Consider the following 15,245-nt stretch of genomic DNA (forward strand, 5'->3'; position numbering starts at 1 on the left):
CGGGGTTTCCCCCGCTTCCCTTCGCGGGTCCCGGCAGCCCAGCGAGGGCTTTTCCCGCACAAGCGGCCCGGCCCGGCCCGGCCCTGCCCGCGGGCGGACGAGGACCGGAACGCCGCCGCCTTGCGTCGTGTCGCGTCGCGGCGCCGCCCGGCCCCTCCCGCTTCCCTCGAGCGGGCGGTGCCGGAGGCGCGCGAGGGCTGCCGGGCGGTCCCGCTCTTCTGACGCAATCCGCGCGGTTGAGTGACGTCCGACGGCCCGGGCGGGCGCGGTGTGGTTGGTTGGTTGGTCGGTCGGTCGGTCGGCCGGCGGGGGGGGAGGGGTGCAGCGGCTCGGCCGCGAGCGGGCGGGCAGCGCGGGGCCGGCCGGGCGCCGGGGAGCGCGAGCGAGGAGCGGGCGAAGGGCGCGCGCGGGAGCGCCAGCGGGACGTGACAGGGAGCGCGCGCGCGCGCTCGCCCGTGAGAGAGAGAGAGAGAGAGAGAGAGAGAGAGAGAGCGAGAGCGAGCGAGCGCGCGGGGGGTGGCGCGGCGCGGCGGGGAGGGGCGAGGCCGCGGAGCCCCCGCGCCAGGCAGGCCGCGCGGCGCGTGGCGGGCGGCCTGAGCGGCGCGGCGGGCCGGGCCGGGCCGGGGCTAGGCCGGGCTCATCCCTGTGGGAGACGGTGACAGCGCGGCCGGGGGAGCGCGGCCGGGCCGTAGCGGAGGGAGCCCGGCCGCACGAGGCGGCCGGCGGCGGCGGGGGCCGGGCCCGGCGCGCGCGCGCGCGCGCGGCGGGGCCGGAGCAGCGGTGGGGGGGGGAAGGGGGAAGCGGAGGGGCCGGATCCCATCATGGCCTCGGGCGGCGGCGGCGGCGGGGTCGGCGGCGGCGGCGGCAAGATCCGGACCCGGCGGTACCACCTGGGCGCCGTGAAGCCTCCCTATGCGAGGAGCAAGCAGGTGAGGCGCGGCGGCGGGAGGCCTAAGGCTCACCGCGGGCGGGAGGGCCCCTTCCCCTCTGCCCCCCCCCCCCCCCCGCCGCCCCCTCAGCGGCGAGAGGCGGCCCGGCGCGGCGGAGCCGCCCCTTTCCTCTCCCCGCGCCTAGTCCCCCACGTGCGAGGCTTTGGGGCCGGGGTTTCCCGGTGGAACGTCCCGGGGGGGCGGGAAGGAGAAGGGTTTCCCGCCGGGGCCGCGGGGATTGTGGGATTTCCGGGCGCTCGGTCCGCTCCGCCGGCAGCCCCGGCCCGCGGGGGGATCCTCGGCTCCCTTTTGTCTCCCGCCTGGCCGGGGGAGATGCCCGCGCTCGGCAGGGAGCAAAGGCGGGAGGAGGAAGAGGAGGAGGAGGAGGCGGCGGCTGGGCAGGGGTAGGTGTTCTTTCCCCCACCGTGCACCTCGCGGCCCCGAGGTTCCCCCTCCGCGGGGTGGTCGTTTATGTCTCCGGGCTGTCCGATGCCTTAAAGACCCTGGGGTGAACACCAGAAGGAATAAACTGTGCTTGCTGTCTGCCTGCACCCGTCTCAGAAGGAGCCCCCCCGACCCCCCCGGTCAATTTGATGCTGGCTTAGCAAGTGTAGTTACTCTTCAGATTTAAGTGCATCGCTTCTAATCCTTGCCTTTCTTGGCAAGTTTCAAATTGCAAATGAGTTTGTGAGGGTGCTGTGTCGTTAGGCATCTTCGGTTGGGTTTTTTTGTAGGATGCTGCGTGCAGAACCCTCAGGTCTGCATCTAGTAGTTTCTTCAGTCTCTTGCCTGCGCCTAAATGTGCTGATGCAGTGCAAGTGAAATGTAATTCATGAGGCATTTGTTCTCCTTTGTGTTGCAGGACAGAGTAGATGGATAACAAAAAACAGTTTGTAAATTGCGACACAAAAATCCCACGCCATTTAGAGTGGCTGGAGGGGGGAGAAGCAGAGATCCTTCCCAATTGCTGTTTGCCAAGAAATTTCAAGATGCCCAGAGACAGAGCTCTGGAAATGCTTTCCACGTGTATTTATGAACCTGAAGTTGACTGTTCAGCCAAAACCTTTACGTTATTAAATGGGTAACATAAACTAAGGGATTGAATATTATATGCAAAATTGAGGGACTGTTATGCACGAGTCGTTGCTCAATTAGTTTTATTATTTGGGAAGTACTATACTTAGTCTTTTATGTAGTATACTGATCAGCAGCGTTGTCCTTGTAAAGCTAGCATGGTGACGCTTCATACAAAGGATTACTGCACTTAGAGAGCAAGCGTTGAAAGCTCTTATGTGAATGATAGAATAATGTTGAAATTGCCGTTTCTTGCATATCTTGATACTATGTAGATAACTGATAAACCTTACACATTAATCTAAAATAATTAGCGTAGATGGTTTTCTGACTCTTCTATTGTTTGTTATCTTTGTGCCTTTTCCAGTAGGTATATTTAAACAATGTGCCAAAGCAAACACGTGCTTGAGGGTATCTGTGGGATTCTGCCCAGAGAATGGATGTTGCAAATCGAATGCATAGATCAAATTAACAGTAATTGTTGGGGACAAAATTGTAACAGTTAAATAAATAGGCAAACTGATAGATGTCAGACATGTGCATTTGTTATAATGGATAGCTTTTTAACCCTACGCAGCTCGCTAACTTGCTTTAGGTAAAAAGATGAGCTCTGGGTAGATAGCTAACTTAAATCTGAATTAACTGACAAGTGTTCCTATTTTCAGTATAATGTCCACTCTGCAGAAGTGTTTTGTGGTTTAGTATTAATTGTCTCTCAGTAATGAGTTTGGGAAGACATGAAAGTGCTCAATGCAATCTTGACATGAGGTTATACCTCTGATTCTGATCCCCCTCTCCACTAACTATTAGCAATAAGTAGGTTCGTAGAAATACTTTAACAGAACTGTTCTAGGTGCTTGCGGTCAAAACTGCAGTCCTGAAAATCCTGTCTCTTATCGTCAAGCGCCGAAGGTGCCTAAGCAGTGTACGCAGTATAGCTAATAGCTTTAAAGTTCCTAGGATATCTGATTTGTTTTCCCCACTTGTATGAGAGATGATTAGTGTGATGCCTGGCTCATGATTGTCTGCTTTCTGGATGTTGTTATTTTGCCATAGTCTTCTGGGGAGTTCAGTCAGGTGAGAATTCTCCAATCATGCCCAACACATGCTGCAGAGTCAGTCTTCTATAAAGTACAGTGGCAGCTTTAGGACACAGTTGGAAGAGGAGGTGCTGGTGCTGGTGCTGCTGCTTTCAATGACTATTAGCTAAATCATTTGTTCAGTATGTGGTAGACCCTGCTTCAGATTGCTTTTTTGTCTGGAGGGTTCAACCTACATCTTCCACTTTCTGGGCGAATATCCTAGTTGCCAAGCTGTGTGTTGTCTTCAGTTCTGGCTGAAGCTGTGTTACTATCCAGAAAAAGAATGCATGATTCACTAAGCCAGAAAGAAGATGTTGCCCTCCTAAGACTGGAAACATGCAGGCTCTGATCCTTGATTTCAGAAGTTATTTGTTTTATGTTAGATGTTCCTTGGAGCAAGCATGCAAAGCCTATTATTTCCTGCCCTTTTCTCCTCAAGAGCCTGATCATTAGACTTTAGAGCCATGCTTCATTATGTTTGTGTGTGTGTGTTTTTTTAAATCTAGAGCCTTTTTTTAAACCAACCTCAAATAGGAGAGGTGAACAGACGCTGCCTGGAAGAGAAGACTGACTTGCAGCTTGCGTATTCTCCTGGAAGATGGGAGATATGAGTACAGATTCCTCCACTAGTGAAGGAACTAAACCGTGGTATTTTGCAGCTATATTATTAAACCAACAAACAAAAAGCAGCAGCACTGCTAAGTAAAGATTGTATAGACTTACCCACTGTGAAGGTTCGTGGGGTGGGAATCACATCTCAGAAAGAAAAGAACCTTTTTGTATCTCTGTGTTGGGTGTTCGGGAGTAGAATTGAGGAGTCCCTCCCCGCTGACTGTGCTTTCCGATTGGCTAAACGTTGACAGCTCCGTGCTGAATGCGTTGAGTTTAGATTACACTGTGCTTAGCATGCTACCTGTTTACTCAGCCATCTCATGCTGAAATATCTGGCCTCCTTCTGTACTATGTAAGGAGCTTAGGCATTTGGGTTAAAATTAAGCCTTTTTTGAGAGCTAAGCACATGCAAGTAAGGGAGCTGTTATGTCCAGCATCTGGGTTTCGTTTCATCTTCCGGATGTGGCCCCAGTGCTTCTAAATGCTGGTTTGTCCTAGTCATTTAGGTAGACTGATGATTGGAATTACTAGTGTGGACGTGTTAATGGGATGAGTGTTTACATTGTTGACTCATTAAATAGCTTCTAGTATAGTATCTGTATGTTCCTATTGTTAATTTTATGTTTAGTTTTGCGCTTTTGTGTGTGTTGTTTTAGCCTGGAATAGTGCCATTCTCATCCAGGTAACATACAGATTTCAAAGATTCTAAATGTGACTGACAGGAGAAGAGATTAAAATAACTTTTTTGGTTATTTTTTATTTGATAATTAACAATTCAAGTGACAGTGTCAGAGAACTTTGACTCTCCTGGACTTTTAAACTCATACAAGCAGATTTAAGCATGAGGAAAAAAAAAATATCTGAAAAGTCTTTATAACCTTCCCATAAACCTGTATGTTTATGTTAAGCTTCAACTTAGAGCTGTTTGATATTAGAGATAACATTTGTAGATTGAAACTTCTGCTGGGGAATGATACGATTTTTGTTTTTTCTTACATGTGTACATGCCAGTGCATATTTATAATGTAGATGTGCTACACTGATATACAAGAAAACAGTCCAAATATGTTTTCCTTGCTGAAACCAGCATAAGTTTCTGCATCTTTGTAGCTGGTCTTGTGCTGATGTAGTTAGGGTATTACCTGACAGAGGGGACCAGAAGGCCACTGAAAGGCACATTTGCCAGTCCTGGTCATGAAAGCCCCTCTGGATTGATGAGTTTCACAAAGTCACTTGGGACATCCTGTAAGATTCTTCACAGACAGAATAGCAACAGTATCAGGAACTTAAACTATATGCAGCAATGCCTAAATCATTACATTATCATCTGCTGCTGTCTTGAAGGTAGGCCAATTGTAAACTATTGTTTGATGTATGCACAGGATTTTCTTGGTGGGCAGTGACTGCAGGCTGTGGGCAGAAGGAATCTTATAAACCACCACGTTTATTTTGGGAGGAAATTTTGAAACTGTCATGCTAAAGAGTTCCTAGAGTATCATATTGAGTAATGTAAACTGGGTAATGTTTCATAAACCTGAAGCAGGAAAATTTTAATTAAAAAAATCTTTTTTAACAATGTCTGTGGGGACCTACACAAGTATAATTGTATTGGTTTAACTCCTATGAATAGGATTGCACCCTGAAGCATGTTTAGGTGGTTGTATTTGTATGCATCTCTCTGCTTGTTTTGGTTTTGTAGTAGGCTAGCACATTGAGCTAAAATGAATAGATTTGAAAAAATGTTTAATGTGTATTTAAAGATCTGTTTTAAAAGAGTGGGCTAGTAGTTAGCTATCTATCAGAGGTTTTGTTTCTGTCCCAGCAATACCAAATTGTATTAGCAAAACAGATGTTTAAATGTGGTACTTGGCTTTCTACTGCTACCGTAAACAAAAATGTATCCTAGTTGGGAAGAACTTTTTAAACTGACATAATTGACAGTTTTCTCTCATTTAGGCTGACAGTACTGTCACTGGTACAACAAATTGTAGACAATGATTGCTATAGCATTTTATTAATATTTTGGGGTTTGTCTTTCAAAGTGTTGTCATGACAGCCTTGGAGAAAAACAGTATTAGTGAGTGGTATCTTAGGAGAAGAAAAAAGCAGATGAAATAATTGACTGTGTTAGCTGGGACACTGCAAATTGCCTTTGGTTGCTGGCAGCACATCACTTCCTCTGAGTTATTTATTCCTCCAGTCAGTAATTAGAACCGGTTCTTGCTCCCCTGCTGTGGAGGAACTGAGCTGCTGCTCATTCTAAGGACTGCGAAAGCACAGAGTTCAAAATCTCTTTTGCGTGCCTAAAAAAGTTTGAGCAGAGCTATTTCAGATTGGTGCACGTGTGGGCTACCATAGCGTCACGTAACAGATTCATAACACAGTGAGATGACTGGCTCAGTGGACATGGGGTGAGCAGTGGATGTTGTTTACCTGAACTTTAGCAAAGCCCTCAGCACGGTCTCCCATGTTATCCCTGTAGTCCAGTTGGTGAAATATGGACTTGTCAGGTGGACTGTAAAGTGGATGGAAAAATTAGCGGGACCATTGGCCTCAAAGGGTTGTGATCAGCAGTACAAAGTTTCAGTGGCAGCCGACAGCTAATAGAGTCTCTCAGGGGTTGATATTGGGGCTGATACTGTTCTATGTCTTTATTAACAACCTGGGGTAAAGGAGTGCCATGCATCCTCAACAGGTTCCCGGATGATATCAAACCTGGGGAAACATCAACCCTATCGTATGATGAAGGATAGGGCTGCCATTGAGGGATCTCGACAGAAATGCGCTGCCAGGAACCTCATGAGGTTTGATAAAGGCAAATGCTAAGTCCTTCACTGGGGACAAAACAACCCCACCTACCCGCTGGACAGCAAGTTGAACCTGAGTCAGCAGCATGCCCTTGAGGTGAAGAAGGCCAACTGCATACTGGGCAGTATTAGTAAGAATGTGGGAAGGATGTTGAGGGAGGGGGGGGGGGGTTCCCCTCTATTCAGCACTTCTAGGACCGCATCTGGAGTGTTGTGTCCAATTTTGGCCTCTCCGGTACAAAAAAAAGATGTTGACATACTGGAGTGAGTCTAGTTGAGGGCCACCAAAATGATTAGGGGGCTGAGGCACATGGCTGAGAGAGCTGGGTGTGTTCAGCTTAAGAGCAAATACCTAACAAGAGTATAGGGAAGGCATAGCAAGCCTCTTCTAGGAGGTTCATAGCAATAAGAAAAGAGACTATGGACTCAAGCTGCAAAAATGGAAATTCTGATTTTGTATTAGGAAAAATCTTGTAACTGTGAGGATAGTCAAGAAGTTGGAAGAACTGCAGTGAGAGCTCTCCATCCTTGGAGGTGCTCAAAACCCAGGTGGGCCCAGCTGTGGGTGACCTGCTGTTCTTGGCCCTTCTCTGAGCAGGAGATTGGAGTAGGTGACCTCTAGGGTGCCATACAGCTTCTCTGTGTGCACGGTTCTGTCAGTGCTGCTGTTGGACCACAGAGTATGCACAGACGTGGTTTCAGCATAAATGTCAATGTTACTCTAGGTTGGTAATCCTTCTGTTGGTCCATCCTCTCATTCTGTCTTCGGGGCTGTGCTGCTTTCTGAGGGAAGAAATAATGCCTCCATCTCACTGTTGCATTTTATCTAGAGTAAATTGCAAGGTTGACCTCAAGAAGAGAATAGCTAAGAGGCTTTTCTCTAGGATTGCTGTTTTCCAGACCTTTTTTTTTTTTAGATGTCTTCTGGTTTTTTAGTGGTAGGTCATGTGATATGCTTATCCATTTTTCTGCTGTTAAATTGCAAAAACTCTGGGTTTTTTTGCTTTTTAATGTTCTGTGTAATCAATCCAGTATTAATTGTGTAGCTATTGTATACCTACAATATGTTGAATAGTGATATTTATACAGCCATGAGAGAAGGGGAGGAGATGTTCCTCAGTATATGTTTGTTGGTATGTACTACTAAGACAATATAATGAAAACGCTTCTCTGTACTTTTTGTAACGTACGGTATAAATCCTCAATGTTGCAGAATTATTAAGTGCCCACAATATTTTTCGAATGAAGAATACTAGCCATTAGGCACAATTTTGTATTACTTGTTGGGTATTAAATTACTTATCTATGCAGTTTCATGAACAACTGGCCTAAATTTGGGCATATTTCCTGTCTTCCCTTCTACTGATCTCTTGTGCCACTGCATTCAGTATTTTTTTTTTTATATTCTCTTCTTGCCACTGCATTATTTTATTTTGTTTTGTTTTATTTTATTTCTTAGAAGTCTTGACTTGCTTTGTCCTTAAGCCTTAAGCTACGGGGTTTTTTTGCCCATTACAGCTGTCTAACTGAAGGTACAATTTAAATGCAGCTTTTAAGCCGAAGAGATGTTAATTTTGCTAACAGTTGAGCCACTTGAAGGTAGTGTTATTAGCAGCTATTTGTCACCACCTCTGGTGGGAGACTTATACCCACAACTTGATGGAAGGGACAGGTTAAGTACTCTCTAAACCCCGTTAAGCCAAGTCAGTTGGACCATCTTAAAATTGAGTGAAGGCAAGTATGAACTAGCTTGTTTGACTTTGCCTGAAGCATAAGTAGTTTTGCAACTTGCTGATACAGTACTTGTCATTGTGGTAGCCCAGATTACTGTACAAAAATACTTACTAATTAAAAGATCTTCTCATAACTATGAGATTTGCTTTTCTTTGTTTTTTGTTGGAGGGTTCACAAATATGTTCCCCTTCTTTTGACAAGAAAATACTTTAAATGTTTTTTCTCCCCTTTGTCTAGGAAATGCAACAGCACTAAAGCTGGGGCAGCAGTACTAGTATTTCTGAGCGGGGAGTTTCTTTTGAGTTTCTATAACTCGCCTCGTAATTGCATGTTGCATTTAATTACAGTGCCTTTTCTGTGTATTTGGCTTGGTTGTGACCACTGTGGTTTTTAAAGTAAGAATAAGTTCATCTTTACATTCACTTTTGCTGGGAAGAAATGTGTATGCCAACACATGGACATGAACATGCACTGAAGTCCTACAGCTGCAGTTCTAGCACACACGCTAGCTTTGTGAATGCCTGTGCCAGTAGAAAATTTTCTTTCTCCTTGCTGAGGTTGTTTATTATTGTCTCTATAGCTCTGCTTTTGGAAGGAGTTGTGTGAGAGTGTCCTGGAGAGCTGGCTGACTTTGCTTTTAGTTATGATTGTATTTTGAATCAAACTCTTTTTTGAAGCAGGTGAGTCTCACGACTCCTTCCCCTATTACAGCTCAAGGTCTGGTGACCTCCAAGACTAAAGTAAACCAAGCAAGGAGTTAAACTGTTCAACTGGCATTTTCTTTGAGACTGGATTACAGGTCTAGTGAGGCACTGAAATATTTACAATAACAAAATATTAAATTGGTGAGGAAAAACTATACCAGTATGCGCAAGCCTGTATTATAGGTGCATTTGTAGTTTAAGTCATCCTGAGCTAAGCAGATGTAAACAAGGTTTAAACTGGTTTAAATGTAGCTGTATTAGGGAATTACTGTGGTGCAACTAGATACATGTTAAATTTAGCTGTAACAGTGCACCTGTTTTAATGTCAGCCCTTAGTATTTGTTATTAAAATTACTTTACAGAGTTGTGGAATATATCCAGATTTGTAGATGCCATTACCTTCAATCACTAAAAAAATAATCTCTATGTGCAGTGGCAATTTTTGTGTTACTGGTAAGAGAACAGTGTTTGGAGATACTGGTTATATGTTTGTGAGATGCTCTTGGTTCTGTCAGTTGAGCTGTGATGAAAAAATATGGCGAGAAAGACACTGCTGCCCCTTATGACTGAAGATTACTGCCCTGCAGCAGAGGTGAGCCTACCTTGGCTTTACAGTTTCAGAATATTGCCTTAAAATGTCAAAGAATATAACAATAGCTGCTGCCGCTGCAGTAAAGCAGCTGTGCCCAAGGGTCGGTGTTTTAGTTTCTCCTAGACACCAATTCTTACATTTTTAAATCTAATCAGGAAGTGCATGCAGCAGGGTCAAATGTATCCTATTTAAAGTAATTGCAGGTCCTGGTTTAGATGAATTGTGAAGTTTAACTTTTATACACTAGACGATGTCTATAGATGATGCTTAAAAAAATAGGAAGGCTTTGAATTTTGCTAAAATATCATATGGTCACAGAATAATTAAAGATGATTCTTTGGTTACTTCATTTTAACTTCTATGTTCAAGTTTGTGAATAAGATAGCATTGAATGTGCAACAGGACTGATGTATTACATTTTGCAAAACAAGTAGCACTTCATATTCTCAGCTCAGTTTGTAGATCAGCATGGATAGAAAAGGTATTTTAGAGGTAGCATGAGAGTACTTTGCTATCTTTTGCTAACACCACATTGAATTTAAACATTTAATTCCAGTCTTTTTGTCTGAAGATTGTGATTTTACTCCAAAGTGGCAGGAGAGAAATTTTGTAGCAGTAAGTACTTAACTTTGTGATATACGCTTCAAGTGATCTATAAAGCCTTGTCTGCACTAGAAAGCATTGGACGTGGGGATGGACATCAGGAAGCTGTGAGTTGCCCTTGAATGGCATTTAACCATTGCTTCAGGAGTTGCAGAATTTGGCCTGCCCTTGCTTGTGTTTTACATACGTAACGTGTCCTCAGTACTATGTGTCATAGATTAGCCTGTGATACCACGTTTGTTTGTGAGTGCTTTTAGGCAAAGTGGCACGGAAAATGTTTAATTCTTTGCTGGGAGTCTAGTATCAAATCTGTAGTATGGGGTATGATACACTGAAAGCCTTTGTATGCATAAACTTACTTGCCATAAATGCAGGAAAGAGGAAGTTCGCCATTCTATTATCAGTTATGTTTGGTGATGTTGAAATACTGTAATGAATTAGATCTTATTGTATAGAGAATACCTATAAATAAGACAATTTTATGCCTAAACTGTGCATTTAAATCCTAAATATAAAATACATGTTGTCATACTCAGCTAAATCTGATAACTTGTACTAATGGCTGTGTAAGGACCACCTGATGCTATGGGAAATGTATTTCTTGATCATTCTAGTTTTGAAAACTTTAAACTTCTTGTCTGTGCAGTTATGTCATAGTTTGTTATCCTGATGCAATGGTTTTTTTTAGCTATTGTTGTACTTGCTAAGTAAAAATAATCGGTTTAGACTACAGGGTTCCCTTATAGGCAAAGAAAAATAGTCTGAGCAGCGTTTCAGTTAATGTAATTCTATACACTCTCTATGAAACTTAGCTGCAGGCACACTGCATAAGTGTGGCAGTCTTTCAATAAAAAAACATTAAGTGTACTTAGAGTCCCTCTTAGATTAAGAAAGAACTCCTTTAAAACTGCTTGTAAAGTTGTAAGTGAAAGTAGTCTCCTTAATCTTACTTTTTTTTTGTTTTGGTGCTGATAGATTTCTGTCTCAAAGTGTAACACAGAAGGTATGCTCAGTCATTTACAGCGTCCATCACTGATCACTGAGGATTAACTAGAGCCTAATGTAGCACTTCCTACAAGGAAGGAAGAAGGTGCCTTGCACTTCATGCTCTCTTTTGTAATGTTGTTACTCTGTCAACTAAAAGTGTGGACAAAACTTGAGATAAAACCGTTAAGCATCACAAAGATACAACCTAGTGGGGTAGACACTTATTTATCTATCGGAGTATACGCTGGCATTTTGCACTCGGATGGAAGTGGTAATGATGGGTAAAGATGTGCAAGCAGTGCCAAAATGTAAAACAGCGCTTGAATTTCCCTGGGATGTTTATTCTAAAGCTAACTAGACTAAGGAAGATAAGGCTCACTTCAAGCAATAAGTAGTACACTGGCATCTGGTATCATAATCCCTTCTTCATAATTTTTAGAAATAAATCTGAACTAGTGCACTTGCCTTAAATAAAATTGTTGTTTTTCAAATGTTACATAATTAATGGAATTCCTGTAACATATTGTTCATATTAAGTCATAAGTTTTATTGTCTTTTTTCTAAATGAAATATCAAACTCTGCTGTCCTACATCCAAACTGGAACTACTCCCTAAATAGCAAAAGCAGGGTTAGTCTAAGCCAGTCTAAGTCTGCTGCAAGAGACAATCATGTCATGTTTCCATTTCTATTCCTGCTTTTGTATCGGCACCCATGCAGCCACATGATAAGCTGGACCAGTGACCTGATGCCCCTAAGGGGTAGTCCTCACCGTCACAGTCTGTAGACAAATTTTTGGCTAGATCTATTTGATAGAGCCCTGATACAGTTTGTCACTTGCCTGTGTATATGTGCTAGTGGCAGCACAAGGGAAGGGTGAGTTGAAGAGGAGAAGGGGACAATCTCTTTAATGGCAGTATGGGCACAGGATCACTAAAAGAAGGGAGAAGTTTGTTTCTTCTTCCTCTTGACCTGGCTGCCTGATCTTGCTCTCTCTCTCTTGGGCCAGTTCTGGTGCACTGAGCCAGTTGAACTCATTAGACCAGCAGAGAAACATGTACTTTTTGCCAGATTAATGAATTCAGCTAGTATGAAGAGTAGCCTGCTATGCGCCAGAGCTGGCATGAGGTAATGGTGGGGGATGGAGGAAGCATGAAAATTCCTTTTTGATGGTTGGAAGTGGTTAGATTATCTGCTCTATCTCGGTGAACTTCACCGTTAGGTGCAGGTTTTCTTTTTGAGGACTTACTGATTCATATGTTTTAATAACTTGAACTTTGAAATGGGACACAAAGAAATCTCAGAGAGGCCTGGAGGTAGAAACTTGATGCTTTTTAGAAGTGTGCATACAGTGAAGTGGAAATTAGCTCTTTTATCTGGTTGTGTATTTTGCATCTCTGACAAACTCATGTTAGCATATTACCTTTATATAACTTATATATCTTTTTTTTTTTAGTATGTCCTGTGTTGTATAGTGGGATTTACTTAAGCCTCTCAGATTGAAATCAACTCAATTACAAAAATAGATGTTTTCCAGTAATGCATCATTGCTGAGTACTCCTGCCAGCACTTTTCCCCCACTATGCTATGTGAAAGACCCTTATGAGCTGGGAAAACTGTCCTATTCCATAAATATTTTTGGCAAAGAAATAGCCTGCCTTTAAGTTTGGAAGTCAAACTGTGACCATAACCTATTGATTTTTCTTTCTTTATATAAGTCCTTTGAGGAAATGGTATTTTAAAGTAGTAAATTACAACTCCTGTTTGTTTACTGGTTAGTATTTCTACCTACATATCTTTTGCTTAGAGTTGCATCTCAAGGCAATATGCCTTCAGTAACTGTAACTGTAGTTACTGTTGCTGTGGTGTTTATCTACATAGATATATCTAGTGGAGCTGTAGACAATTAGGGTGATGCACAGAATTTGAAAACTGTTGTAAATATCTATTCCCAAGCTACTGGATCTTTTCAGTGGATTTTGTTTGTTTTATTCTGCTTTCCTGCTGATATTTTAGGATAAGACTAGAGTATGAGTGCATTTAAGATGAGCAGACAACTGTTGGTACTGACAGCAGCTCTCAAACTGCTGAAATCAGTCAGTTAAGGACTAAAACACATTCACTCACTAAAATGCTGCTACGCTCAGTCAGGATTGCCCCATGGCATCTTCTGCCCTTTCATGATATTAAGCTTGGTGCCTCTGTGGCCTGTAGAAATGAGGAGTTATGAGCATTAAAGCTGCGTGCCAGTGCTGCTTCCTCTGCTCCCAGCCTGGGGTTGGGAACTAGAAGGGGTTTTGTGCAGTAGCGTGTTTGGTGTAGCTGTAGTGAATGAAGGTGTTCAGGAAGGGACGAGTACATAATTGTGGCATGAGGAGATTGTGATCGGAGCAGTCCATTCAGATTTTGCTGGAGGAGTAAGACTGTTAGAGTTGTCTTGTGCCATGTCTTTTGTATTTCACCTCTGAAGATCTGTTTGCATCAATGAGATGTGCGGTATCCTTGTCAGCCTTCTAGAAGGATTAATGATGCCTGTGTGGGGAGATGGTAGTGCCAGGGAACCTGGGATGGGCAAAGTACAGAGCTGGTGGCACAGGAGCACAAGAGAGTGCTCTGCTGCTGACAGGGTAGGCTTGTGTTGCATGTGCAGGGAGAGGGAAAGGATGTTCAAACACATGTGCTGAAGCTGAAGAGTAAGAAAACTAAAAATTAGGGTAAGATTAAAATGCCAGCTTTAAAGAGAGTGTAAGGCATGATACTTTGCTGAAATGTCCTGGCAAGAATACGAAGTGTGCATGTTAAAAAGTGTAGCTGGTCAGTGGTACCTCAACTGCCTGACTTGGACGGGAATCCAGCTGTGGTGCTTTATTGATCGGCTTTCAGCTGTGATGGGCAGGTAGGAGATGCCATAAGGAAATTTTCATTTTCTTGGGTGGTTGTTGGTTTTTTGGTGGTGTGGGGTTTTTTTTGTTTGGTTGGGGCTTTTTTTGGTGTGTGTATGTGAATGGGCATACCTGGGATATGTGGCTTACTTTTAGGGGGGAGGTGGGTTTTTTTAGCAAGATCTGTGTTTGATGATGGCTCGTTCATAATGCCTTCATAGCTCTTTCACAGTGCCTTTAAACAATATTTTCATTTTACAGACAGAAAATGGAGGTGCATTTCTGTGTATTTGCTTTTCCTTGCTTTGTCACTAAGCCAGCAGTATCCTGGAGCATAAAACTATGCTTCTTGTCTTCCACTGTGCCTAAGCCAGATGGAGCAGGCTATTAGTACTTGCTACAGTACGGCTGCACTGAGTGAGTTCCAGCTCCTGGATGGGTTTGGGAAGTTACCCTGTGTTACTCCGTCTTAAAGTGCTGATGATGTGGAGAACGCTAGCAAGGCTGCCATATGCAACAAAGAGTCAAACCAGTCTGGTTTGAGATATGAATGGTAAAATGTCATCTTGGTTCATTATTAGCTAGATTCTCCAGTTACTCATTTGGATTACTAATGATTGGGTGTTTACTCTTCTGGATGCCTATGACTTCTTCCATCTTGAGTCTTAGGTAGCTTTCAGTCCTGGGAGGATTTCTTCAGCAAGAGAATCATATAGGCCTATTTTTATGGCCAATAATATCTATTCTCTGATGGAGAAACACTAGCAATACTGAGTGCAGTAGTGCTTAGCTTTTTGGAAAGAGCATTGCCTTGGATGCTGTTAGTGTCCTGACCATTTGCTCATGTGGGCAAATTTTAACTCCTGTGAGTTCCTGATACACTTTTATTCATAGCAGCAAAATACTTGCCCTAAAAAGGGGGGTCAGCGTGTGACAGGGAAAGGTGGACGTGAGGGGCTAGGGATAGAGTAGGGACTGCCTCTTTGCTGGTACTGTGCACCGAACTGTTTGTGAACTCTGGTATTACATGCAGTTAGTTTTTGTTGGAAAGCTGAGGCTTAGTATTTATGTAGAATAGCAGCAACATCCTGAGCATGGCATACTTGTGTGCATCTTAGTGTGGTAATTGTGATGGATGTGTTTATTACACTGTATTCTGTCTGGTTTAAACTGTCCCTGGAGATTTATTCTGTCTTCGTGCAAGTACAAGATTAAATTCCAGATCGGTATGAAAAATGCCA

General features: G+C 43.7%; 1 protein-coding gene across 4 annotated transcripts in view; it reads left to right on the top strand.

Moving 5' to 3' along the window:
• The first annotated feature begins 789 nt into the window (after positions 1-789).
• Positions 790-15,245, top strand: part of NUP153 (nucleoporin 153) — a 46,437-nt gene continuing 31,981 nt past the window's right edge. For 3 of the 4 annotated variants that reach the window (XM_030041686.2, XM_041118296.1, XM_041118297.1), the window contains exon 1: positions 791-929. In XM_030041686.2, coding sequence (XP_029897546.1) covers positions 822-929 — 108 coding nt within the window. In that variant the 5' untranslated portion in view covers positions 791-821. Of the gene's footprint in view, positions 930-15,245 lie in introns of all 4 variants that reach the window. The other variant, XR_005930810.1, reaches the window with a different exon arrangement.

The sequence above is a fragment of the Aquila chrysaetos genome, chromosome 18 (assembly GCF_900496995.4).
Source record: "Aquila chrysaetos chrysaetos chromosome 18, bAquChr1.4, whole genome shotgun sequence".
In the NCBI taxonomy this organism is placed as follows: Eukaryota; Metazoa; Chordata; class Aves; order Accipitriformes; family Accipitridae; genus Aquila; species Aquila chrysaetos.